Source organism: Pezoporus flaviventris, unplaced genomic scaffold, assembly GCF_033815535.1.
Source record: "Pezoporus flaviventris isolate CSIRO_AGI_PZ_B2104156 unplaced genomic scaffold, CSIRO_AGI_Pfla_v1 ptg000015l, whole genome shotgun sequence".
Classification (NCBI taxonomy): domain Eukaryota; kingdom Metazoa; phylum Chordata; class Aves; order Psittaciformes; family Psittacidae; genus Pezoporus; species Pezoporus flaviventris.
The window spans coordinates 23,990,271-24,016,487 of NW_026892563.1; the positions used below are offsets into that span (position 1 = coordinate 23,990,271).

Sequence of the window (26,217 nt, forward strand, 5' to 3'; positions counted from 1 at the left end):
AATACCAGCCCGGCCGCCGCGACAGGCGGGGCCAGATGCCGACACCCCCCTGCCCGCCGCAGGGCCCAAGCTACAGCCGCTCTAGGCGGACCTCCCTCCACCGCCCCCGCCCCTCTCTCCTGGGAGAATCCAACTGCTGCTGGGGAGCAGGGGAGTTCCGATTTCTGTGGCAGCTCGGAGGGGTGAGGAGGCGCAACCGCTCGTTCCTCCCGCCTCTTCACTATGCTGCTCTGAGGCGATGCCAGCCGCCGAGGTGAGGGAGAGTGAGGCTCCAGGAGCCACTACATCCCTATACTCCCCGTCTCGCAGGAGCTGTGGTCTCGGCCGGAAGCGGCGGGTGGTGCCTGGCGCCGAGCTCTGGCGGCGTCGGCGCTGGCGGTTGAACAATAGTGGCGGGGGGTGTTGAGGTGGGTGGTAGTACGGAATCGGACCAGCTCGGACCGGGCCGCGTGGCGGTGAGCGCGGTGAGGAGCCTGAGGAAGGGGCTGGGAGGGAGCCGGATGGGAGGGACCAGGGCAGCCCAGCTCAGCCTCCGGGGAAGGGAAGGGAAAGGAAAGGGGTGCGCGGGCGGTGAAGCGGCGGAATGGCTCGGTCCCTGCCGTCCCACTATACGGCTTGGCTGCCCCCCCCCCCCCCCCGAGGAAGAAACTTTCCCAGGACGCTGCCTCCCTCGTTCCGCCTGCTTTGGGTGGGCCGGGCGGCGTGAGGCGCTGCCAGGCGGGGGGCGGCCGGCTCTTCGCCCGGGTGGCGGTTGAAATAACGGTCCCGTCCCTTGTGGTGACCCGTTCCCCCACCCTTCCACCACAGGGCACTATGAACGAAGAGCAGTTTGTGAGCATCGACTTAGACGATGACAACGTCTGCAGCGTCTGCAAGCTGGGGACCGAGAAGGAAACGCTCTCCTTTTGCCACGTTTGTTTCGAGCTGAACATCGAAGGTAACGCTTTAGAGGAGTCGTCCTGTGCGAGCTTCGTACTTGCACTGCTTGGCTTAGAGCTGGAGCAAACAGAGCTTTTCTCTGAAGGTTTTCATAAAGACTTAGGTTTAGAAAGGTGTATATTTATAAAGTTTTCTTGCTGGCCGAACTACTTTAAGTTCCTAAATACCGCATTTCCAGTAAAGGTGGGTGCCCTAGCTGCTGTAGATGTAAAGATACACCCCTCTTCAAAGAGCTTCTGAAATGCCCTGGCATTAATTTCGTCTTCTGGTATTAGACCTCTGATGTTAGTTCAGATTGGAAGCAGTTAATATTCTGCCTTTATTCAGGGTTTTTGCTCAGTAGTTAGAGGGAACTTTGTGTAAAACTTAATTCAGTTTCAAATTTTAGAGGATAATAGGTTGGGTTTTGTTTTGGTTTTTAAGATTAATGTCTTACTACAAATAATCAGAGGATTCTTTCTTTTTGCTTTCATAAGATGACAGTGCATTTCGTCTGATAAAGCTGGGTTCATTGTCAAAGCTTCTTAAAAGTTTGCAAATTATAAAATAGGAATTTTGTCCATCTTGTAACAAACTAATCTTGTGCTACCATTTTGGCCTCCGGTATGGTATTTAGAATTTCTAACCTTCTGCTGAAGAGCTTGCTCATCTTGTTGCTTTTCTTCATATATGAATCAAGTGTTGGTCATGAATAAACAGGGAATTAGTTATTTCTCTTTTAAAAATCAAATAACAAAATTTTAAAAAGTACGAATATTGTTGCTTGATTTTGACACAACAAAGTAGTTTGTTCCATTTATATAAAGTATTATTTGCCAATTGTATGTGCATGTGACTGCTTGGAGTAATCTGTATTGGTAGAAGGCAGTTGAATATGAAGATCTTAACACAGTTCTGTGAATAATCCCATTTTTTCATGACAGATTGTAAGATTTGTTTTATCTCTGATATATATGAGGGTACACAAAAGGTCTTAATTCTGAGTGGAAAGTACCAAGAGAGATAAGCTCTGTACCCGGTCAGCTAGTTGCTTATTACAAACACTAGAAGCATAAAACTGACTTAAATATAGGGGGCTGTAAGGATATGTATTCCATACAGTTTCTATTATGCATCTGACTTTAAGGTCATTGTTGCTACTAGAGGCAATATGTTTTAATCTGAACTTTCAGTAGCAATTTGCATGCTGTATGTTTTTGTTTAGAAGAGATATGCTTTCTGATAAAACTCGGAGCGACTGTCTAAGATCTTGAGTTTTCTTACTGTTTTAAATTAGGTTTACTGTTCTCGTGTGGAGTGAAGATGTTTCATGCATTAGGCTTTAAAATGAGGAAAAAAGCCCATGTTGGCATAATGACAATTAAGTACTTTGGTTACAGTCAGAATCTAGTTTTGTTTTGAAAGTGTTGAAACATAAAATGATGCATTAAAAAAATGCTGGATGTTTTCTGTCCTCTGTTTTTTGAGATAAGCTGTGGATTTGTCAAAGTTACTGCTTTACAAAATAATCATTCGTTTTAGCTGGAACAGTTGTGTTTTTTTCTGGAATTCTGAAGTAGCCTTTATAATAATAAAGACTTTAATCTCTGCAGCAGACTACTTTGCATAATCTTCTAAATTTTTGGTTAATTTAAAAAGAAGGCTGCTTATACAGAATAATGATGAAAGCTCACCTGAAATTACATGAATTGTTACAGGCTTAATTTTTATTTTGCACAGTAGAAGCATTAATACCTTTGATTATTACAGCATCAAAATACCTCAGTTTCTGATCCTGTCTTCTGTGTACCACTTTGAAAAGTGATACTGTTACTGCTGATAGGGAGAGGCAACTTAAAGGTGGCAGAGGCTGCATAAGTGACTTTATAAAGAATCATTATCAGATTTTTCAGCTGAACCACTGCATGAGCCAGCCCTTTACTATATCCACAGTCACACACTTCCTACTTTTGACAAATCTACTGCATTCCTGTATTTTCCTGTGACAAAAGCTGTGATTGTTATATGTTATATATATATATACATATATATAAAAATCTTTTGGCAGCCCTTGGTATGGAATGAAATGGATAATTCACTAACTCAGAATGTTAGACTCAATATTTTCATATTGACCTCTTGCTTATATTTTAATGAAGTTCAAATGCGTTATAGCTCCAAGTTGAACAGAATCAACAGTAAGTTGTATCATAGAATAATTAGGGTTGGAAAGGACCTTAAGAACATCTAGTTCCAACTCCCCTGCAATGGGCAGGGACACCTCACACTAAACCATATCACCCAAGGCCTCGTCCAACCTGGTCTTGAACACTGCCAGAGATGGAGCATTCACAACCTCCCTGGGCAACCTATTGCAGTGCCTCACCACCCTAACAGGAAAGAATTTCCTCCTTATATCCAATCTAAACTTCCCCTGTTTAAGTTTGAACCCATTACCCCTTGTCCTATCACCACAGCCCCTAAAGAAGAGTCCCTCCCCAGCATCCCTATAGGCCCCCTTCAGATACTGGAAGGCTGCTATGAGGTCTCCACGCAGCCTTCTCTTCTCCAGGCTGAACAGCCCCAACTTTCTCAGCCTGTCTTCATACGGGAGTTGCTCCAGTCCCCTGATCATCCTTGTGGCCCTTCTCTGGACTTGTTCCAACAGTTCCATGGCCTTGTTATGTTGAGGACAGCAAAACTGCACACAATACTCCAGGTGAGGTCTCACAAGAGCAAAGGGGCAGGATCACCTCCTTCGACCTGCTGGTCATGCTCCTTTTGATGCAGTCCAGGATACGGTTGGCTTTCTGGGCTGCAAGTGCACACTGCTGGCTCATGTTCATTTTCTCATCAATCAACACCCCCAAGTCCTTCTCTGCAGGGCTGCTCTGAATCTCTTCTCTGCCCAACCTGTAGCTCTGCCTGGGATTGCTCTGACCCAGGTGTAGGACCTTGCACTTGTCATGGTTAAACTTCATGATGTTGGCATCAGCCCACCTCACAAGTGTGTCAAGGTCCGTCTGGATGGCATTCCTTCCCTCCAGGGTATCAACCGAACCACACATCTTGGTGTCATTGGCAAACTTGCTGAGGGCGCGCTCAATCCCACTGTCCGTGTCGGCGATGAAGATGTTAAACAAGACTGATCCCAACACCAATCCCTGAGGGACGCCACTCATTACTGGTCTCCAGCTGGAGCCATTGACCACAACTCTTTGTGTGCAGCCAGCCAGCCAGTTCTTTATCCACCGAGTGGTCCATCCATCAAATTGATGTCTCTCCATTTTAGAGACAAGGATGTCGTGTGGGACAGTGTCGAATGCTTTACACAAGTCCAGGTAGATGACATCAACTGCTCTACCCCTGTCCATCAGTTCTGTAGCCCCATCATAGAAGGCGACCAAATTGGTCAGGCAGGATTTCCCCTTAGTGAAGCCATGCTGGCTGTCACCAAGCACCTTGTTGATTTTCATGTGCCTTAGCATGCCTTCCAGGAGAATCTGCTCCAAGATTTTGCCAGGCACAGAGGTGAGACTGACTTATCTGCAATTTCCCGGGTCATCCATTTTCCCCTTTTTGAAAACAGGGGTTATATTTCCCTTTTTCCAGTCGTCGGAACTTCACCTATCTGCCATGATTTCTCAAATATGATGGACAGTGTGTTCCTCATTAATATTTTTCCTTTTTGTCTAATATCGTATTTAAAAATCCAAACAGTTTAAATGCATACATAAGCAATTCAGGAAGCAAAATACACAACTCTAAAGAGGTAATCATGCAACAGCTAGGATAGTGCTTAAGGCTTGCTCATTCTTAGTGTTGGATGATGTGCTTGTGTAACTCCTCAGTGAAGTAGGAAATAGCAGGCAGGCTATTAGCCACACCTCAGCATCTTGCAGGATGCTTAAGTACTCCCACTGTTTGCAGCACACTGTAAACTTCCATGTGTTAAGGACTGTCTGACTTAAGGGGAATGTTTAGTGCTGCTTCCATCTTTCTGGACCATCCAGTCCTCACTAGGAGGTGGGTCAGGACGGAAGGGAGCATTGCAGATGGTGGTGGCAGTGTTAGATTTGCAAGAAAGGACCTTTATGATTCTGTGAGTGAATGTATGAAATTCTGGAAGGAGGTGTCCCAGTTTCCTTTTTTAAAAGGGTGTTATATTCTAATGCTCTAACAGATCTCATGAGATCAGATCAGTTTCCCTTCTTATTGCTTGAAGCTGTCTATGATAAATCCACACACTTGAAACTGATTTAGTCCAAGGCTTAACCGCCTGAACCCCCTCTGAAACAGACTTTCTCATATGTGTGTAAACAAAACACTACAGAAAGAAATTTACTTAGCTGTACTTAATAACATCACAGCTTAGTGTTGGTGAATCTTTGTGTCCTCTGATACCTCCAAATTCAACAGCTGTACAAGTTTTCTTGTGTGTAGATGGTAATGTTGTTGATCTTCTTGGTTGGCCAAGATGAATAATTGGAAATGAGTGAATCGGATACCATCCCCATCTCTAATGACTCAACAGACTTTTTCCTGGATCAGTGTTGTGATATGTCTGTCTTTACCTTTCTGACCTTGGTGTGTTTTTTTGTGACTGTTGTTATCTTTGAACAGTAGCTTGATAATGATAAATAATTGAGGAAAAAAAAATCAAGTTATTCTTAATCCTTTATAAAGAAGATGGCTGTACAGAAAGCTTAATCTATGGTCTGCCTTAATTAAATAACTGCTGAGTTTCTGAATGAGGAAATTAGTTACTGCATCATAACTCCTTTTATTTTTTTGGTTTAGTGGTTTGGTTTTTTTTTAATCAGAAATCAGGACTCCATAGTAGAATTTTAGTCTTTTAATGAAATAAAATGATAGTTTAGCCTGAAATTATGCTTATTACCTGGTTCAGTCACTTCACAGAAAGCACTGGTTTGAGTGCTGAATCTATTCAGGAGTGATGGATATAGATTATAGGGTCTGTTTCTCTGAAGCTGGCTGAAAGAGCAGTAATGAAGAAGAAAAGAGAAAATGGACATACAGAATAAACAGAAGGGAAAGATGCAGGTTTAAACTTTCTGCTATTACATGTCATCAACCTTTGTTGAACAGGTAAAAGAGAAATGTTCTTAGGAGAGTTCAGTAGTGCTAATCTTCAGTCTAAACAGGGCAAGAGGGGAGGTGGTGTGTTTTGGGAGTATTTTTGTCCCTGTTGCACCTGCTCTTTCAGCTCACTTAGTTTGAGGATTTGTCTTCTGTGAAGTTGAGTGAATTAAGAGTCGTATAAATACTTTTATTGTGAAAACTAGCTTTTGTGTCTGAATGATCATTATCAGGTGATTTTAGCAAAACAGAATCTTAATGTGACTGTGTCAGTGACACTAGATAATGGTCCATGGTGAAACGCACAAAAATAGAAAAGTATTGTTTGTCTGTGTTGGCGCCTCCCCAGAAGGTCGCACTTTGGGGGATCCCCAGAAAAATCCTGACCTTGGGAGACATTTCTAGGTATAGCTGGCCACTTCTTCCCATGTAGGCTGGCCACCTACATCAGGAGTGGGCGTTTTTGCTAGTATAAAAGCCCAAGCCTCATGCGATGCCGGGGAGGCAGAACCTCATACCACCCAGGTCAGCGTTGCCTCCGCGGGGATGCCTGCTAAGGTTGAACCTGCCACTTCGCACTGCAATAATGTTTCTCAGAGCTGGTTTCCTGATCGTCATTACATGGTCTTTGGGGTTAGTAAGATAACCAAACATTAGAACTGTCCTTTTCTGTATTTTGTTACCTCTATATTTTCCCTGTATTAATAAATTAGTTGTGATTCTTTATTGTGTTCCATTTCTCCCAACCCGGAATCCTCAAACTCTGGAACAGTGACTCTTAAAGTTTAAAATATGCTAAGTATTTACATATGAAATACTAAACTAACATTTTGAGCAATTTGAGCTGATTCTATACAGTGATTTTAAAGTTCTAGGTGGAGTTTAGAATATCTTGGTGGGTGTGGGTCTGATGGAGTTGTTTGCTCGTTTGCCTTGTGCAGGCAAAATGAACATATGAGACTGTTGTGTGCTGTTTTGTTTTTCTGAGTAGGTGTCACAGTAGTAATCTGGATTGAAACAGGAAATACTTTAAATTCATACGTAAATAGATTGCATAAATCGGGAAATCACATGTCTTATGTTAGTTTGAGACAAATCTCTCCTTTTTAATTTCATTATATATGTGAAAATGATTAACTGAACTCTGGTAGCAAATACATAATACTAACAGCAGATCTGCAGTTACAGTTGGAGGGTAGAGGGAAGATAAATGAGCATATATGTATGTATGCAAGGTGTCTGTATGTCTGTATATCAACAAAACAAAACCCTCTGCCTGAATACAGTGTCTCTACAAGCTACTTTGAAACTACCGCTGTAGGGTTTCCATGTGAGAATGCGGTGCTGTACAGAGATACCCAGGCTGTGCTCTAATTCTGGTAGTAGGAGGATGTAACCATGTAGACCCTGCTTCAGTTGTGCTGCCTGCTGTGCTGCTTAGAGTTGTTTAGATCTCTTGACATGGGAATGAATGCATTGTGCAATGAAGATGTCCTTTGTTAAGGCACGCTTTGTGGCCCTCTGGGCAATGCCTGTGAAAATCCCAGTTTGAGGAACTTAAATGTATTTGTTCAGACATGGGACTTGTCTGTGAAGGTTTCAAAGATGAAAGTATGTAATAATTATGGTTTAGCTTTGTTATGTCATCGACAGTTTATATGTCTTCACCTGCTTTTATGCTAGTATGTCTTGATGCAGAATTATTTAAAAATCTGAGTTTCCTGAGATTCAAGGGTTTGTAATGGAGAAAAAAAAAAACAGAAGGGGAGAAATCTGATTGGATTTTACTCGTTATTTTGCTTACCTGGTGCTAACTACAATACCATTGTGGAGAATGCAAGCTGACAAACAAACTGGCTTGCTTCCATTTATGTTTAGAGTTGACTACAGGTCTTGTAATACAAAAGAAGAGATGTTGTAAGTACTGGACATTTATTCCCGTGATTTATGTTAAGATACTTATATTTCCATGGTCTTAAACTGCTGATAGACTCATAGCATTTGAGTCAATTTCAACATCAGGTTGGTGTATCCTGCTGTTTAAATTTCATTCTGTTCCAAAATATACACATCCTTTTTTTTTTTTTCTCAGTGTTAAAGAAGTAATAAACAATCAAATATATTATTCTGGGAACAAAAGCTAAAATATTTCATCGTTGCCCTTTAGGCTAGACAGATGAGAACTTGTTTCAAAGTAGTGTTTGCAGTTCAGAGGTGTGACTCATTTCTGCAGACTTGAATGTACTTGTGGAACTAGATGCAGTTTCCAGTAAACCTCTTAACTACAAATTTAAGTCCAAATGCAGTTGGATATCCTGTTCTTAATCTTCTGAGTGCCACTGAGCAATAGTAGAGCTGTGTGGCTAGTTCTAAAAGTACTCTTTTAATTCCCTCTGTGTAAATTTGGGAGGTTTGTACATGCAAAAAAGTAAATTGAGCAGTTACGTTGCTTATGGCATAATCCAGAGTACAGAAATCCTGTCCCATAGCTCCTGCTCTCTTCTAGGTCAAGTTAATTGATTTTTCTTAAGAAGTTTGAGAACATCTTTAACATAGTAGTTCTTGTAGTAATGTTTTCATCAGGATGCATTGCTTTGTCTAATACAGTAGTAAACCCTCTTCTTAAATAGTAGTTTATAGGGAGCGTGAATTTTGAAAATGTTAAGGGGTCAATTTGATCTCTGTTCTGTCTTATATAGTGTGTCTTTGATATGTGCTGAAATACAAATGAGCTAATAGAAATGGAGTGAGAGATGATTTGTGTGCATACTTGGTGCATGAAATGCACTGCCTTTATCGTATGAAAGTGAGGCAAGAACTCTAATTTACTAACAACATAATACCTGTTCTTTATCAGATGTCTATTTTGGAATTTAATGAATGGCACTGGCATTTTCCTTCTAGCCAGTCTAATAAATCATAAGATTTAACTCTCAAATGAAATTGCATGCATACACTTAAAAATATCAGTTGGTTTTATGTCTTGTCAGGCAGATGCACTGGAGGTACAAGTCTCGAGTGATCTCATTTTTCAGTGCTGACAGAATTGTAGGACAGAAGAGTATCTGTGTTCCCTGCCCCTTGTCATTTAGACGTGTGGATGACTTGCTGTCTTAGGTCATCATGGGCCGTTTTTATTTAATGTGTTTTGGATACGTCTTGGGATCTGCTTTTTTGTTATAAGAACCCCTCTCTTTCACCAGTCTTAATAAGCAAACTAATATGCAGCACTGGTTTAAAATAGGTAGACGTGAACACTTAATCTCTTGTGAATTATTTCCCTGTCTGCTGCAGCTCTGAGCCCTGTATACCAGGTAAGCTAAATGTGAGCTTATTTGATCTTCCTAGCTCCTTGTGGGCATTAGCAGATGTTCAGAAGCTGTTTCAGGAGCTGGTTAAACATCCCTGTTTATACTGAGCTATGCTGTATGTGTGCAGGTTGGACAGCTGAGAGAAGCGGCTGGAATATTTCAGACTATGTAGTCAAAGCCAGGGTTCTTAAAGTAGGCAGCCATAGACTAGCGTCCTTCACAAGGGTTCATGCTTACTTATAGGATTAAAGGAAAAAGCATAGGTGCCTGTCACAATTCTGTCAAGAGTTAACTATTCAAGATGAGGTAAACGGTGCCTGAGAAGTATTCCTTTACTGGCTATGAAGGCAGTCTCCACAGCTAGCTAAAACTAGATATGTACCTTTTCTAAGTGTTGTGACTTAAACTGATGATACCACCCATGCTGCCAGTACTATACAAATCTGTGTTATGAAGTGCTTTTGCTCTTTGACTGTCTGTAATAACCCCTTGTATTTTACACATTTAAGGAAACTATGTATGCCAGTATTATACTGAGAAGGCAGCTTTTCTTTTCCTTTCTCTATGGTCAGGTGTATACATACATATCTTGCCCATAAGTACTTTAAATTTTATAAAGGGGCTTTAATTAACTGATTGTGGTACAAACTTATAATTTACTATTCATGTGTTTAGAAGTATTCTTGTTAATTTTAGTTCATTCTGTCTTGAATTCTGGGGACTTTTTTCCTCTTCAGCTGCTTAAGCTAAGTTTATTCACCATTGCAAAAACAATTCGTTTCCAGCATCGCAGTATAAATTGCTAAGAAGGGAAAACAGGCTTTAATGTTACTTCCAACTGATGGAGCTGAAAGATCAAATCAGAAGGTTTTTAAAAAAGAACAATAAACAAATGGGGAAAAAACCCACTGTGGAAAATAAGCAAGCTAATAATCACTTTGTTTTTTTGTTTATGAAAGGATTTATGAAGGGTTATGAAGTAGTCTTGGTATTCAAGAGTATACTTTTGAATTAGATTTGTTTAGTATTATCATAATCTTCAAAATGTGAATCAGTGGCAAAGGCAGGCATAAAGTCTTTGTAGAATTCTTCCCATCAAAATAGACCCCAAAACTTTAGTATGATCAAAACTTACTTACTTGCAAGTACAGACACTTTAAAATCAGGTGTACTTGTTTGAGATGTGATTTACATGCCTGTTTATATGGTATATACTCTCCTTCTCTCTGCTACTTTGCACTTAAGAATAACTAGAAGTTACAAAAATACGTACTGCTTTATAAAGTACCTGATTGCTATTCATTCATTTACAGTATTATTTTGCAGGAGTGGATTAGGACTCATTATGGTGAGAACTGTACCATTATACTTAGAAGAGTTTCTGCCTTGTGTAGCTTACAAGTTTAAATATTCAGTTTTTATCTTCTTTTTGTCTAAATACTAAGCTCATAAATAAGCAACTGTGTTCTTTAAAACAGCTCAATATACAAAGATACTGCTGAATAAAGTGATACCATTCATATTTCATTTACAGCACATGGGATACCAGAATCAGAAGCGAATTTAATGGATGGTAAACACTTATCTACGTTGTTTTGTTATTTTTTTTTTTTCTTGATGTTTGGCATCATCCTGTGAATCTTGTTCACTTGAGGCATGATCTCTGGCATCTGCTCTCAAGTTAGTTAGGTATGATCCTCTAGATGTTACTCAACTTTGGTGGATTTTTTTTTTTTTTTTTTTTTTTTTCCACTACAGATAAAACATTCATTCTCCTAATGGTTGTGGGCGTTTTGCTTTTGAGATTTTTTTCCTTCCTCTGAAAAAAATAAATGTGAAGGGTAGGACATAGTCTGGGTTGGATATAGTCTGCAATCCTATTCTTGGGAAGTAAGAACGGACAAGAGTGCAAGTACGTACAAGTGCAGAAGGAAAATGTTGCTGGTTGTGTTTTGCTGACTTGAAGAATGAGCAAAACAAAAAAAAAAAGTTGAGGTGGATATTAGCAAACAGGAGCATTGAGACAGAACTGAAACCCTGTGAAAATTCCCAGAACTGACCATAGCTGTTTACCAAAATTATGATATTACTTCTTGTAATGTACAGAAGCCTTACCTTGCTTTATTCATTTCTTCATGTCTAGTGTTGAATAAAACATCTTCTAAAACTGAGTCATCATCTTATATCATGTTTGATCCATGCCAGTTTACCAGCTGATAGATTTTTTTTTTCTCCATGATGAAGAGAAAAATATGAACTAAGTGGAGTAGAAATTTTACAAAAAAAGAAATGGCATGTTTTCTGTGTTATAAAGCTAATGGTATTGCCCATAACAGAAGGATTTGTGTTAAAAGAAACATACTCTTACTTGCTGTAATACTGCTACATCATTACTGGTTTGTGCTTGCACAGCAGCTGTTGAGAATGCTCAGCTCTTCCAGAAGGTTAGTGAGTGATGTTACTTATGTTCTCTGTATAGGAAAGGACTAATTGTCACCTTAGTACAAAAGATTGATTGAGGGCTGGTTTGGGGGTTTTGGAAAGTTTTTTTGCATGTGCTTGTTACAGTAGAAATCCAGGCCAGTTATGTGAAAGCCAAAGCCTGTTAGCAGTTCTGTACAAAACTCTTTTGGTTTTTGGTTTTGTACATTTTCTGTTCCTTAACTGTATTGAAAAGTATTTAGATAGACCCTTTTTGGGGCTGATTGTGACGATTGTGGGGGTCGTATTCTTGTGTGCTGGAACTGTTTTGTAATAACTTGCTTTATGTTCAGAAATAGTGATGTTATGGCTAATATGTGGCATATAAATAACAAAATTTAGACTTTCAAAGTAACGTATTTTCCCTTATATAATAGTTGCTAATTTCAGGCATACTCAACATTACTGAATTCTGATAAAAGATTCCATTGGGCAGAGTGCCTCTGGAGTAGGGAAGTTAACAGTGTTCAGAACTCTTTTAAAAGGTAAAGATTTTTCAGAAGGAAAGACTTGAGTAACCTTGAGCTTATGGCTTAGACATAAAAATCAGATGGGGCTTTATAAAGTCATGCTGCACTTGTTCTTTTTGTGTAACTGGAATTGTGTGTTTATTTTGTGTGTTCTCACACTCATCATATTGGAAAAGCATGTTTATTCTCATGGAAATAATGAAGCAGCCTCAAAGGAATTTTATTTATTTTACTTTAAGTGGTGTGCATACATAAGGAAATATTGCCTGAACCTGCTTCTTCAGTTGTGTCAGGCAGAGGACTTAACTGCAAGAGGCCTTGCCTCTAGAACCACCTCTGGAAATATTTCATTAAAACCACAAGATTTGTTTTGTTTTTTTTTTTTCCTTTTTTTAATAGAAACAGTGCAGTAGTCCTTTCCCTAGTTTTTGGAAATGGAGGGATACAAGGGAGAGTAAGGAAGTGAAATCTTGGTAGGTGCGTTTGATGTTTGAGTTGGGAGAAGAGTGTTGTCCTGAGAGTAGAAAGATTTTGGTACCTATTAACAGCTGTGAACTAGAAACAGCCTGTGCAAAACTTTCTTTGTCCCAGTTTTACTAACTCCTCTTTCTGCAGTTTTCTTCCCTCTTCTTCACCAGATCTTCAGTTTGCTTTAGGTAGGATTGCTCTGTCATGTGATCAGAAGACATTGGCTTTATTCATTCATCTTATGGTCAAATTGTTAGGTGGGTTCTAGAGCATTATTATAGAAATTGTGTATATATTGTATTATATAAGATTGTATAGAACTTGCTTTTCAGCCAGTCTCATGATGTGTTCTGTAAGTAAAAGAAAGTGCTGTAAGCATCAGCAATGTAGCATGTTGAAGAATCACTTGGGTAAAGCAAATAATGTTGAACAAATCATTCTGGCTTTGTAGCCTTTGCAGTGTTGTGACTATATGCCTTGAGTTCAGTTGACAGTGTTTGCTCTTCCTTGATGGCTTAAAGATTTAAGATTTATTTAAGATTTATTTAAGATTTATAAGACTTAAGCTTATGCTTGTTCTATTGAGTTTAGCAGAGTTGGTATATTTAAATTGTGCTGATAAGTCATGAAAACAAATTACTTGTCTTTGTTTGTTTTCACTAGAAATGTTTGAAGTTTTCTTTATATCCCTAAAGATAGAGAAGGAAAAATAGCCTTGCACGTAGGCAGTAGATCACATAGAGCTTTAGAAAAGCTAGTGAATGTCTTTTTGCTGAAAGAAATTGAAAGATACTTTGATGTGTAGACGAAGAATGTTGACTCTATACTATGGAGATAACATCTGTCTTTGCTCCAGAACTTGCTTCTTCAAAGGTGGCTCTGGTTAGGATGTGGTTTTTGTTTGTTCCAATACTTCGTTCACAGACAGGAGTGTCATGACCTTTCTCCACTGTTGCTAAGAACAAAACAAATTCTACTACTGTCCTCTTTCATTTTCCACTCGTTTTGTCGTTTTGCCTTATAAATTGTGTGCGCTGTTACGAACCCAACTGGAATAGTAATGCTTGTGAGTTTTAACGCTGCCCAAAGAGTGGAAAATAAAAAATTTATAATGGCTGCTCTCAATGTTTGAGCTTTCCAACTTTGAACTCCCCAACAGTTACCATCAAGTGAGAGAACAAAAATGAAGTGTTTGGATTTGTTTTCACTAGTTTTATGTTAAGAATTTTACCTTTGTAGCTTAGTTTTGACAATAGTTTGGGATTTTGTAGAATTTTTATTTTTTTTAAGCTTTTTTTGAGTGGGGTGCTTAAAGTTTGCTGCAAGAATTTAAGAGGGTAAGTCAGGTATAAGTGAGAATTGTTGCAATGTAGTTTTCTGCTCATTAAAGTCTCTATTATCACATTTTGTTACGTGCTGCATTTCTTGTTTGGTGGGTTTTTTTATTATTTTAATAACTTTGTATACTTCCTTCTGTGCTAAAAGGTACAATGGCTGCAGCTTGGTTCATGTTGCCTAGTTTCAAAGATCAAATTATGTTGTTTCGTGTTGATTTAAATGTTCTGACTTTAGTAAGCATTGAGCGCTTTGAACCTGTGGTTCACAAGTATACTGTTTGTTATTTGCAGTGAAGAATTTGTTTGACAGAATTGTTTTTCATTATATTGGGAATTTCCCAAGTAGTGTACTGGGCATTGGGATAAGCCAGGTTGGACGAAGCCTTGGGTGACATGGTTTAGTGTGAGGTGTCCCTGCCCATGGCAGGGGGGTTGGAACTAGATGATCTTAAGGTCCTTTCCAACCCTAACTATTCTATGATTCTATAAGTGAACTATTTGATTATTCTGGACTTCTGTACTGAATCTACTGCATAAGTGAATTTGAATTAAAATAAATAGCCACTGAAGTTGCAGAAAGTAATTTTGTACTGTGGTACTACTAACTTTCCAAACTAGTTATTTCTCATACCATCTGTGTTCATGCACCAACTGTAGATCTTCACAGATTGTGTTCCTTTTTAATATGTCAATCACTATCAATTACTTTAAGGTTTGAGTAAGTTACATGCTGTAGCTATTTGAATAGTCTTTGAAGGAGCACAAGCAAAGAGGAGAATAAACATGCATCTTGTATGATGTCATGGTTTAACCTCAGCCAACAACTAAGCCCTGTGCAGTTGCTCACTTGCTCCCCCCATATTGTGATGGGGGAGAGAATCAGAAGAGTAAAAATGAGAAAACTCATGAGTCGAGATAAAGACGGTTTAATAGGTAAAGCAAAAGCCATGCAAGCAAAGCAAATTCATTCACCACTTCCCAAGGGCAGGCAGGTGTTCAGCCATCTCCAAGACAACAGGGCTCTATCAAGTGTAGTGGTGACTTGGGAAGACAAATGCATTAGTCTGAACATCCCCCCTTTCTTCTTCTTCTCCCTGCTTTTATGTGCTGAGCATGACACTATATGGGATATCCCTTTGGTCAATAGGGATCAGCTGTCCTGGCTGTGTCCCCTCCCAACTCCTTGTGCAGCCCCAGGCTTGCATGCTGGTGGGGTGGGATGAGAAGCAGAAAAGGCCTTGGCTCTGTGTAAGCACTGCTCAGCAATAGCTAAAATACCCCTGTGTTATCAGCAATGAGTCCAAATCAGCCCTATAATAGCCACTATGGAGAAGACCAACTTTATGAATGAAAACCAGCAAAGATGAAACTAATTTCAGGACAGTTTAATGTTGGCAAGTGTTGACAGCAGTAGAGCTTGGTTCTCCAGGTAGGCTGCAGGCTTGTACCAATGCAAAACAACAAACTTAAGTCTGAAATCTGAATTATGTTTGACCACTTGGATGCCACAAGCCTGCTCACTGCAGTGTTTGTTGACAGATGGCTGGTAACATTATCCATAGAAGGTGGGAGCATGAATGACTGCTCTTGAAATGCCTTCAGAATTGTTCTATAGAACGTTCTGATATATAGCTGGAATTACTTATACAGCTTATGCACTTATGTATAGGGGTAATGCAGTTATGTACAGAGTTAGCAGTTTGCTTCATCTGTGCTATTATCCAGGAGGCACATTGCAGGTAATCTGCAAGTCCTGAGCTAAAGATTATTGTGTGCAAAACACTTCCTATGCTAAGAACCCAAGACTGGGTGGGATTTCTCAAATTTTAGAGTATCACATACCCTTGTTTGCTTCAGCAGCCAGACTGTTAATAGGAAAGCATCACTTAGGTTTTTGTTTTCTTGGTTGCTTGTGAGTGAAGATTTTGAACAATCGAATATACAGTAAGTGAACTTTTTTCTATTGTGTCTTTACAGGAGTACCAAAGTCAGATCTTCTACATACAAGATCTTTAAGGGGGCACAGAGACTGCTTTGAAAAATTCCACTTGATAGCAAATCAGGACTGTCCACGATCGAAGCTCACTAAAAGTCCATATGCAGAAGTAAAAAATATCTTGAGCAAAAAAATTAACTGGATTATACAGTATGCACAAAACAAGGATTTAGACTCTGATTCTGAAAGCTCAAAAACACGCCAACACCAGCTTTTTAACTTCAGACATCAGACTGATAGAAAATTACTCCCACAGTTTGACTCCCCAGTACCCAGATACTCTGCAAAATGGATAGATGGGAATTCTGGAGGCATCTCAAGCTGCTCACAAACTCTTTTGGAAGAAAGAGAATCCACTGATTTTGGATTTGGTATGTTACAAGAAAGAGATGCTACCTTTTGTTGCGGCAGTGTTTTGTGGTCTAATCACAGCCAAGTTCAGAAAGCTGAAAAAGCTCAAGGTGATTCTCTTACCAGTGTTCGTAGAAGGCATCCTCAATACAGCAGGGAAGAACGTAAGTATATATTTACATACAACCTAGCTGGCAAGAGTGTTGTTCGAAATACCTCTTGACTATTTAATGTTCCCATGGGGCATTCACATCCTGTAATACAGCTTTTACCAATTTGGAGTTACTGTAAAATCTGTGGAAAAAGAAAAGGCTATGTGGCTAAGCAAATAGCACAGAGGGTTTGGTTGGTGTGGGGGCTTTTTTTGTTGGGGTATCTTCTTTTAGAAGGGAGTGGTGGGCTTTTGGTTTTGGTTGGTTGGTTGGTTTTTTTTGTTGGTTTGTTTTTTTTTTTTTTAATTCTTTCATTTGTTTGTTTTCATTGTTGTTTGGGCCAGTAATTTTCCAGTCAGTTATACTCCAGTGTGGTACAAGTTACCTAATTTACACAAAAAAGTTACAGTTGGTTACAGTCATTCCAATGAGTCAATCCTGGCAGTTGCACAGCCCCATTGTGATTACTAAGCTCCCAAAAATAAGTGTCTTAGTGAACATGTATGGTGCCTCGAGTTACACCTTGCAGAGAGCAGCCCTAAGTGACAGGGGGAATTAGAGGTAAGGTAGCAGGGCAAACTTGTGAAACAGCACAAAAAACTATAAACATTCTTAATAGAAGCAGACTTGCCTTGTGCATCTTACTACATTGTTCTTTTCCATTCACTGAGAATGAGAAAGTGGGAAGGCCCTTATGTCCTCTTAAAGGCTGTAGCAATAGACCTGACACATCTTCTGGTGACTGTGGTGATATTGAAAGCAGTGGAAGAGTAAGAAGTTTTCCCATTGTTTAAGAAGGTGATTGCTAGAATAAGTCTTTAGAAATACTTATGGTATTGTAGTATCTCTGGAGCCAGCCTACATGAAATGTGTTTGGACTGAGTTCTTAGAGATCTCTGCAGTTACCATCCTGTTATTAGAACAGCCTGGTCCCAAACTGGAATACAATTACTTTCATTTTTGTAGATGAGGAAAGTAAATGGAGAACATTTCTGAATTTTAAAAGACCCGAGAAAGAAGACAAACTGGTAGAATACCCTGGGGAAAATTAGGTGCTATAAAACAGTAATAATAATAGAATTCAGAATGTCAGAAGACAGAGTGAGAAGAGATACTGTAAAAAGTTGGAGTCAGTTTCTTTAGGCTCCCATTTTTTAAGAAACCTGTCCTTGGAAAGTTCAGTCGTTTCTCATTCTTTATAAAAGGATTTTATTTAACTGCTGTATGATGTTTCGTATTGCATTGTAGTGAATTAGTAGTCTTAAAGCCATAAATCAAAACAGATATGCTGTGCTGTTTGACCACCTCTCCTCTGGAGTTATAAATTGGGATTACATAAATCAGGACAGCATTTAACAGAGGAATTATGAAAGCTTGACCTGTTTTGTGGGGTTATCTAACTGAAGTTAGTGACTTGGAATTTCTTTCTCCAGTCTGAGTTTTGGGCAGGAGAACATAAAGCCATTTTAAGCAGGATAACAGATTTTTTTTTTTCCTTCTGTTATGACTGGATAATGCACTTTTGAGGCATTTTTACCTTGTATTATAAGTATTTATTTAATCTTTTTGCAGTATTTAGCTTTAGAAGACATTTATTTGGAAAATCTGTGGTTATATAATTTTTTTATTTTAGAGAAAAACTTTTATCAGACTTCCTGCTTGACTTCAGTACCTTTTTATTTCAGTTACCTCTGCTGTAACTGTTTTTCTTACACTAAGAAAAAATATTCTTAGTGAAACTGTAAATAGGTTGATCAACATTCCTTTATAATTTACCTCAGTTATGGATTGGATAATGTTTTATCATTTAAATTAGGTGTTCTGTTCCTTTTCCCTTTCCCTTTTGTATCAGATTCGTGTGAAATGAAACAGTCCCGTCCTGATAAACCCACACATATATGAAATGCGTGAACCCGTCTATCTGCTACAGTTGATGAAATGATGATGAAAATAATGAAAAGATGGGAAATAACATCCTACCAATGGGTCTAAAAAAGCGTGAGGGACTCTTGACCTTTTTATAAAGCTGTAAATTATTGTATTATATCCAGTCAGGGCTTTTATGGAGCATGAAGGGTGGAAAGATGTGAGAAAGGAATCTTCAGTTTGCTAGCCAAAGGTAGGAAAGAGCACCACTGTACCTGGCTGTTGGAGGAGAAAGGTGAATCTTTTCTGCTATTGAGTGACCTTATGTCTTGAGTAACAAGTAGGCTATCTCAATTGTTGCCAACTTGTTTGGTTTGGCAGCACTGACAGGAAGTTAGTATCCCATGACTTCAGGAGCTGAGAAAGTCTGAAAAGGAAGGCTTAGGATAATCGTAGAGTCTCATGGGCAAGTAAAAACCATCCTTTTTCAGAACTTATGCTTTAAATGTACAATATAGAAACCTATTGTACTGAGAAATCTCTGAACAAAAGCTGCATCATCACAGCGTAGGTTTTTCTCAAGTATGTGATGAGAGCTTTGTGCTTTTGTTCCAGTGGTGATCAGGATTGTTAATTTCACCATGCTGCCAAGGGCATTTCACCATCAGGCATGGCACCAACCTGTATCCACCACTGCTGGGTTGAGAGATTTCTGGAAAGAAAGACACTGCTTCCCCACTTGCTGCTGTTGATTGAGGTCAGCATAGAACACTTCCACAGTTCTGTCCTATGAGGTTTAATACATATTTTCTATGAGGCTGATCGATGTACACAACCTGAGATACAGAAGGGCGTTTGAATGACGCAGAGGATCTTCCAGTTCTCACTAGGAACACACCACAAAGTGGGAAGTAAACCTGGTTTTATATGCTGGTCTTTGTCTCAAAATAAGATTTTTATTAATTTCAGTGGGGTACTCAGTAGAAATTGTATATGTTTTTATATGCCGAAAACACAAAACTTGATAACCGAAACAGCTTGTGTGCTGAAAATTCTGTCTCAAAGCTGTTTCCTGTAGGCTTGCAAATGTAGCAGGAATTACCTCAGAATTGTCCACTTGCCCACAATTAAACAGGGGTGCTTGGCAGGGGTTGCACTGCGGAAACTTCATTTTGCAGTCAGAGGAAGGTAAGAGTATTTAAAAACATTGAGCAATTTACAAGCAGCTAATTCTGGAGTTCTGAGGCTTTGAGTTTCCAGCTTTTTGACATTGAAAAGGGAGCTTTCCTATGGAGTAAATTGTTGCCTGTGACAACATAAAGAGAATTGGCAAATTATCCACAAATGACTGATAAATAATGTTGCCTCTGACTTGCTGCCACACATCTGTTGATTATTAGCATGCAAATGATGACAATTTGAGAAAATGGAAATTTGCATAAGGATGCTTATATTACTTTAGTATTAGTAATAACAGATTTCATTGTTACAGTGACTGCGATGACTCCTGGAGATTTAAAACAACTTAATGAAAAACTGCTCAAGCAAATTCAGGGTGAGAATTTGTCAGTGCTTTTTGGTTCGGGTTTGTGTTGCTTTGTAATATGGAAAATCTGTTTTAAAAAATAACTGAAAGGAAAGCCATCACAATTTAAGTTTTGAAGAGAAGTCTTTATATATCACATTTCTGTGTAAAACAAGAAAATTCTAGGTAAAGGTTTTGACAGGAATCAGAGAATCATTTGGGTTGGAAAAGACCTTTGAGAGCATCAGGTCCGAATATTAACACTGACAAGTCCACTATTAAAACATGTCTTTTAAGTGCCACATCTGCTCTCTTCAATACCTCTAGGGATGGTGACTCAACCGCTTCCCTTGGGCAGCCTGTTCCAATGCTTGAAAATCCTTTCAGTGAAGAAATTTTTCTTCATATCCAATCTAAACCTCCCCTGACACAACTGGAGGCCATTTCCTCTTGTCTTGTCACTTGTTACCTGGGAGAAGACAGACACCCCCCTCACTACAACCTCCTTTCAGGTAGTTGTAGAGAGTGATAAGGTCTCCCCTTGTTCTGTTTTTCTCCAATTCCCTCAACAATTCCTCATAAGATGTGCTCACCCTTCACCAGCTTTGTTGCCCTTCTCTGGACCTACTCCAGCACCTTGGTGTCTGTTGTTGTAGTGAGAGGCCCAAAACTGAGTACAGTATTTAGGGTGTGGCCTCACCAGTTCTGAGTACAGGGTGCTGTACATCCTGCTGGCCACACTACTTCTGATACAATCAGAATCCACTTAATTTTCAGCTAAATGTGCCTTTTTTACGGTAATGTTCAGCACTGCATCTTAAGTCTATGGAAGTGCAGGGATCAAGTGTGTTAGTTAACCTAATGTGTTCTTGCAGATGTGTTTGAAGAGCTGACACAGCAAGTCCAAGAAAAGGACTCTCTGGCCTCAGAGCTCAATGTCCGTCATATTGCTATTGAGCAACTGCTGAAGAACTACTCCAAGCTGCCGTGTCTACAGATGGGGCGAGCAGGGATGAAATCAAATGTCCCCATTTAAAAGGGGGTATGCTTGTATCTCCCTGTAGAGCTAACTTTCCCTAACAGCTTTGATAACCATTAAGTACAGCTGCACAGATATTTAAAAGCTTTTCGGGAAACTTGGGCAGCTTTCTCTTTGCATTCATAATCCATGAGGAGTCTTATTCCACTTCGGTTTTAACAAGGCAAATATTTTAGGGATTGAAATCTATTGTAATAAGGTTTATTCACACTTCAGGATTTTTTTTTCTTGCCCATAACTATGCATGAGCCTTGAAATGAATTCTGTGTTTCGTTGATAATGAAATTGTTCCTAGCAAAGAATGACCTGAGCCTGTAAAGCTGCCTCCTTCACAGAGAGGAGAAACAAAAATTGGAGATTTGATCAGGTCTGATCATGCTACATCCAGGAGAGCTTTAAGGGGAGAACAGTGTTAATGAAACTCATGTTTTCTTATTTATTATGAGCAATATTTTATTATTGAAATTTTATACTAAATAAATATCACTATTTTAGGTACTTTTCCAGATCTCTTTATAAAATGTCTGAATTACTCTGTGTAATGTTTATGCCTTGTGTATGATTGTTTATCCTTTTTCAGGTCTGTATCTTTCATGATACAATTTTAAAAATACTTGTTTCCCAAAGAGACTAATTTCATGTTAAAGAAAAAGAAGTGGTGGTGCATCACTTATTTTTATCAGCTTTGTAACTGGAGAATTTGGTTCATGAGAGACATTTAAAAAGAAAAGCACAGCACTTCCTTTAAAATGAAAAAAAAGAAAAAAGTCCATACTTTGGTTTTAATGCATAGAAGTTGAAGTTGTTTTATATGTGTGAAATTTTCAGTGCTGAAAGATTACTTTGTTGAAACTAAATAAATTTGTAATACTACATTGCCTTGTTTTGCTTTTTTATAACGTTGGATCAGATTGTGATAGTGTTTTTAATTTTGAAATGCAAACAGTGTTGTTACATTACAAAATAGAGCATCCTCTGCTTTTTTAAACCTTCTGTCAGGCTGCCACACTGAGAAATCTTTGTTAATGTTTGCCAGAGACTGTAGAGCTGCATTTGTGTAACTAAAAGTTCCTGAGTTGCACTGAAAGAGTCAGGGGTGGGGAGAGAAAGTTCCCTCTGCCAAAAGTTAATGTCTTTGTGCTTTCTGTTTTTATCACGTTAAGTTCTAACAGGGAGTAGTTTATGTAGTTGACCTGAAGGAGTGACTAGCATGGAGGGAGGTTTAGATTTGATTTTAAAATCAAACTGAGACTTAAGCTGAAGTTCAGCCTATGTTTATTGATTGCCCTCCCTATAGCGGTATCTGGACTACACAGGACGGGTTGATTAATGTTAAGTGTTTTTTTCCATAATGCATTTCTGGAAGGGCCCTGAAAGGAGTTTGGAACCAGCTTGAGAGTATGCATGAGCGGGGGCTTGAACTTGTCTGTCTTGGTATTTTGTGGTTCAGGAGGGGGGAAAAGTCAGCATCATTGCTTGCATGTGCAAGCGGATCTGTAAGTAAGTGTACACTAGCTCATCCCTAATTATGGTTGTCAGAAGATGGGTTAATCTCCATGTGCAAGTCTGTCTGTAAACCTTATTAATACAGTACTAAGATAAGTGCAAGTGTAAGGTGACAGAAGTACTATTGTTACTCCTATCTATGAAAAGACCACTAGAGAGGTTGGATCTCTAGTTCCCCACACAGCGGATCAGATTGATGAGGGCCTTAATGTCACTTCACTGCACTGGGATTGAGGAGAACTAAGCTATACCTAACTCTTGCTGGTCACTTTTGAGGGAATTAAACTGAAAATTTAGGCAAAATTGTGACTTTTTAAACAAAGGGACGTTTTACCTATAAAAACATTCACCTAAACTGAACGTTGAGACCTTTTGTTACATTGTAGTGCTGTGCTTGGAGACACTAGCAGTGAGAGCACAGCCACATCTAAGGCTGAATTAGTAATTAAGTTCACAAGGAGAAATCTTGCTTGATCAAAATTAGATCCATATGTGTATGAAAGAGCATACAGCAAAGTTAGATCTATTTCAGAGCTTAATCTATTATTTTTATGCAGATTCTTCCTTTTTTAGCAGCAGCTTGGTGACTGCATTACAAAAATATTCCTCTCCCTTTTCCTTAGCCTGGGATGTCATGTTGGGCAGGAGATTTCTGTTAGCACCTCTGAACAATAATGCAAGAGCTGGTTTCCCGGCCCAAAGGCCACTTCCAGCAAAAGGTAGGGAGCTTGGTGCATGTTTCTGCTTTTTGATGGACCAAAATTCCAGGAATAAGATAGATTATTTTTTTTGTTGTTGTTCTTGGTTGGTTGGTTGGGGGTTTTATTAGAAGTATTTCAGCCATGTAACACTTTCTAGGTAATGCAACTGTTTATGTCAATGTTGTAAATGCTAATTACATGTGGCAAATACGTAACAGGTTGCATGGACAGTTAAATTTCTTTTGCAATTAGGAAATATGGATTGACTTATACATATTTTAAATACTGAGACTTAATTTTGGTGAAAATGTAATAAAGCAGTCTGTTAATATCTTTTTCAGATTAGCAGGTTGCTTACTTTATTTTTTTCTGAAGGATTTTTGGTTTAAGAATGAATAAAATCTTGTTTCTGATTTTTTTTAGTGGATATAAAATTAGTGATGTATAACTTAAAATAAGGAAACTGACTGTAGGCATAGTGTGGAAGCTGTTAAAAGTCAGTTGGGTCATACGTTAAACTTTCACGCAATAGCAGGGGTTCTAAAACATCTTAAAGTCATGATGCTGCTGTCTAAAGAAAGGGTTTAAATTCATAATGTCTGCAAGTTTTTAAGTATGTTTTTATGGTATAGTGTGAGACAGTTTTTAAAAGTTCAAGTTTTTAACAGATGATTTCATAGGGATGTTCAGATGGTGTGTTGGAATGAAGGGAAGTAGGAAGGCCTGTGGCTGTAGCTCAAGGTAGACTAAATTCTGTAGTAGGGTGGAAAAAAACAAAGATGCTACTAAGTTACTGTTGGGTTTTGGTAGTGAAATAATAACACAAGTCAGTGGGGAATCACACAGTGAAATGAAAGGCAGAAGGTCACTGGGTTTTTGCCTCCATTTAATTTGTATCCCATACAGTTCCCATTGCTATAAAGTCCTGACACCTGCAGGAAATGTAATCACTTGTTTTCCTACCATCTGCTTGAATGTTTAAAGGACTGTTTTCCTCAGTTAACTGAGAACAAATTAATTTGCCAGTTGAAGGTCTTAGTTACTTAGTTAATTCTTTTCCATAGGCCCTTTCTAAGGCAGCCACCTCCTTGCCTGCACTAGTATCCTCTGCTCACTGTAGTGTGCACTCCTGAGTTGTGATGATAAGCCTGAGATGCCATCGTTCTTCTGTTAGCATAAATAGCAACAAACAATAAATCAATTAACTTCTCAGTACCTGTAATACCTGAAAATATCCTGTTTGCCCCCCCGCCCCCAGCACTCAGATCGCACTCTTGGTAACCTGCTCGTGCCTTCACCACTTGGCCCCTCACCATTTGGCTGCCAGCCTTCCCCACGTCTTGGCTTTTGGAAATGGTGAGACAGCACTGAGAGAAAGAGGAAAGGTGAAATCACAGGTCAAAATGTGATTGTTGACAGAGCAATTTGTTGGTAGCTCAAGAATTCAAGAGTAAAGCATAAGCGTGAAAAGGTAAGAAATTGGGAAGAAATGACAGGTGTCGAGCCTGCAGCTGACAGTCAGGTCATTGGTGTTGACAGCATCACAGAATTTGGTGTGTGAGTGCAGTTCAACAGACCTCAAGGGCTGTACATAGCACGTACATGTAAAGCAGATACAAGTGTATGTTACAAAGCATAAATCATTGCATCTCAAAAGTGAAGAAACATGGCTAAAGATTGGATTTCTTAACCAAGGATAGCCTAACTTTTTTGTTTGTTTTTTTTTTTTATCTAGTAATACCAGTTCAGTGCAGATTCCTGAGCAGAGCAGTTCCAGTAATTTTTCTTTAAAATATTTTTCTTCCTGATACGGCAGAAAAAGTAAGTACTCTGAAGCCAAATGCCAGCTTTAAATGATGAGACTTCCTTAATCGGCCTAAAAAAAGATGAACTTATCAAAAATAATTTTGCGGTTTTCACCTTTTCAAAGATTTTTGCTAATCTGCTGAAGCTGAAAAATACTGTGGGAAGTCAGTATTAGGGGGTTGGGAGAGGAGAGGTAGCAATTTGTAGCTTCCAGTAGATACATTAAAAAGAATTTGAAATCCAAGGCAGACAGACTTCAAAATGAAAAGATCACAGAGTGTTTAGAGCTGTGCATTGAAATAAACAATAAGGAACTTCTTTCCCAAGATCGTTTTAAAATGTGATCCTGAATACATGTTTATGCAGGCTGCACTTCTTAAAAAATGCTCCTAACTAGAGGTTTGTTTGAAGTGCTGTTGCTTTAAAGTCTTTGTGTAGTTAATCTTCAACGAGGCTTTTGTACAGGTGACTTTATTTAAGGATAGATGGTCTTTCACTGCAAATATAGGCGAAGGAATAATGACAGTGTGAATTTGCAATTAATTTTGGAACATGCAGTATATCTCCTCTGAACACGCTGTGGCCTTCTAAGTCACTGATACGTAATAACATCCTCCCTTATAATGCTAATGCAGCTGCTGTTCAGAACAAGTTGGACCATATTCTTTGTCCAAAAGCTCTATCACCCAAATAGAAGGCAATTTGTAATAATCTTTTGATAATTAACTGCTGCCAGTGATGTGCAGCAAAAGGCAACATGCAGGGCTATGCCCTCTGGCACCAGTGAGCACCACGGGGCAGATGCTGTGTTAGCAGAAAAGGGAGTGGATGAGTGCAGGAAGCCAGGCTCCCGAGAACAAGCTGAACAGCCTCCCCTCTTGCTGCTGTTGGGAGTCATACTACTGGGATAAATGCTGTTTCTGTGACACACCAGAGCGTTTCTTCCGTACTCTTTTTCCAGGCAGATTGTTTGGAGCATACCAACAGTAACAGCCCTGTTTGCTGTGTCTGCTGATTGATCTTCTGCCTCTTCCCCCTGCTTAAAAAAAACCTTCCCCCTTCAAAAACATGCTAAAAAAAAAAGGAAAAAAAAATCCTTTTTCAGAATCCTAACTATTGTTTGGAAAAAAAAAAATATAAAGTGCTAAGTCCAGTCGTGGGAAAGATGCACTCACCTATTCCACTAACCA

At 39.1% G+C, this 26,217-nt stretch overlaps 1 protein-coding gene across 2 annotated transcripts; it reads left to right on the forward strand.

Annotated features, from left to right (window-relative positions):
- The first annotated feature begins 699 nt into the window (after nucleotides 1–699).
- Nucleotides 700–21,887, forward strand: CUNH21orf91 (chromosome unknown C21orf91 homolog). Of its 2 annotated transcripts, XM_061453772.1 has the most exons (4): nucleotides 702–937; nucleotides 16,063–16,596; nucleotides 19,943–20,005; nucleotides 20,851–21,887. In XM_061453772.1, the coding sequence occupies exons 1-4, from the start codon at nucleotides 814–816 to the stop codon at nucleotides 21,009–21,011; spliced, it is 882 nt and encodes a 293-aa protein (XP_061309756.1). In that variant the 5' UTR covers nucleotides 702–813; the 3' UTR covers nucleotides 21,012–21,887. The 2 variants fall into 2 exon arrangements, with proteins under 2 accessions (XP_061309757.1, XP_061309756.1); XM_061453773.1 differs by lacking the exon at nucleotides 19,943–20,005 and having other exon boundaries at nucleotides 700–937.
- The last annotated feature ends 4,330 nt before the right edge of the window (nucleotides 21,888–26,217 follow it).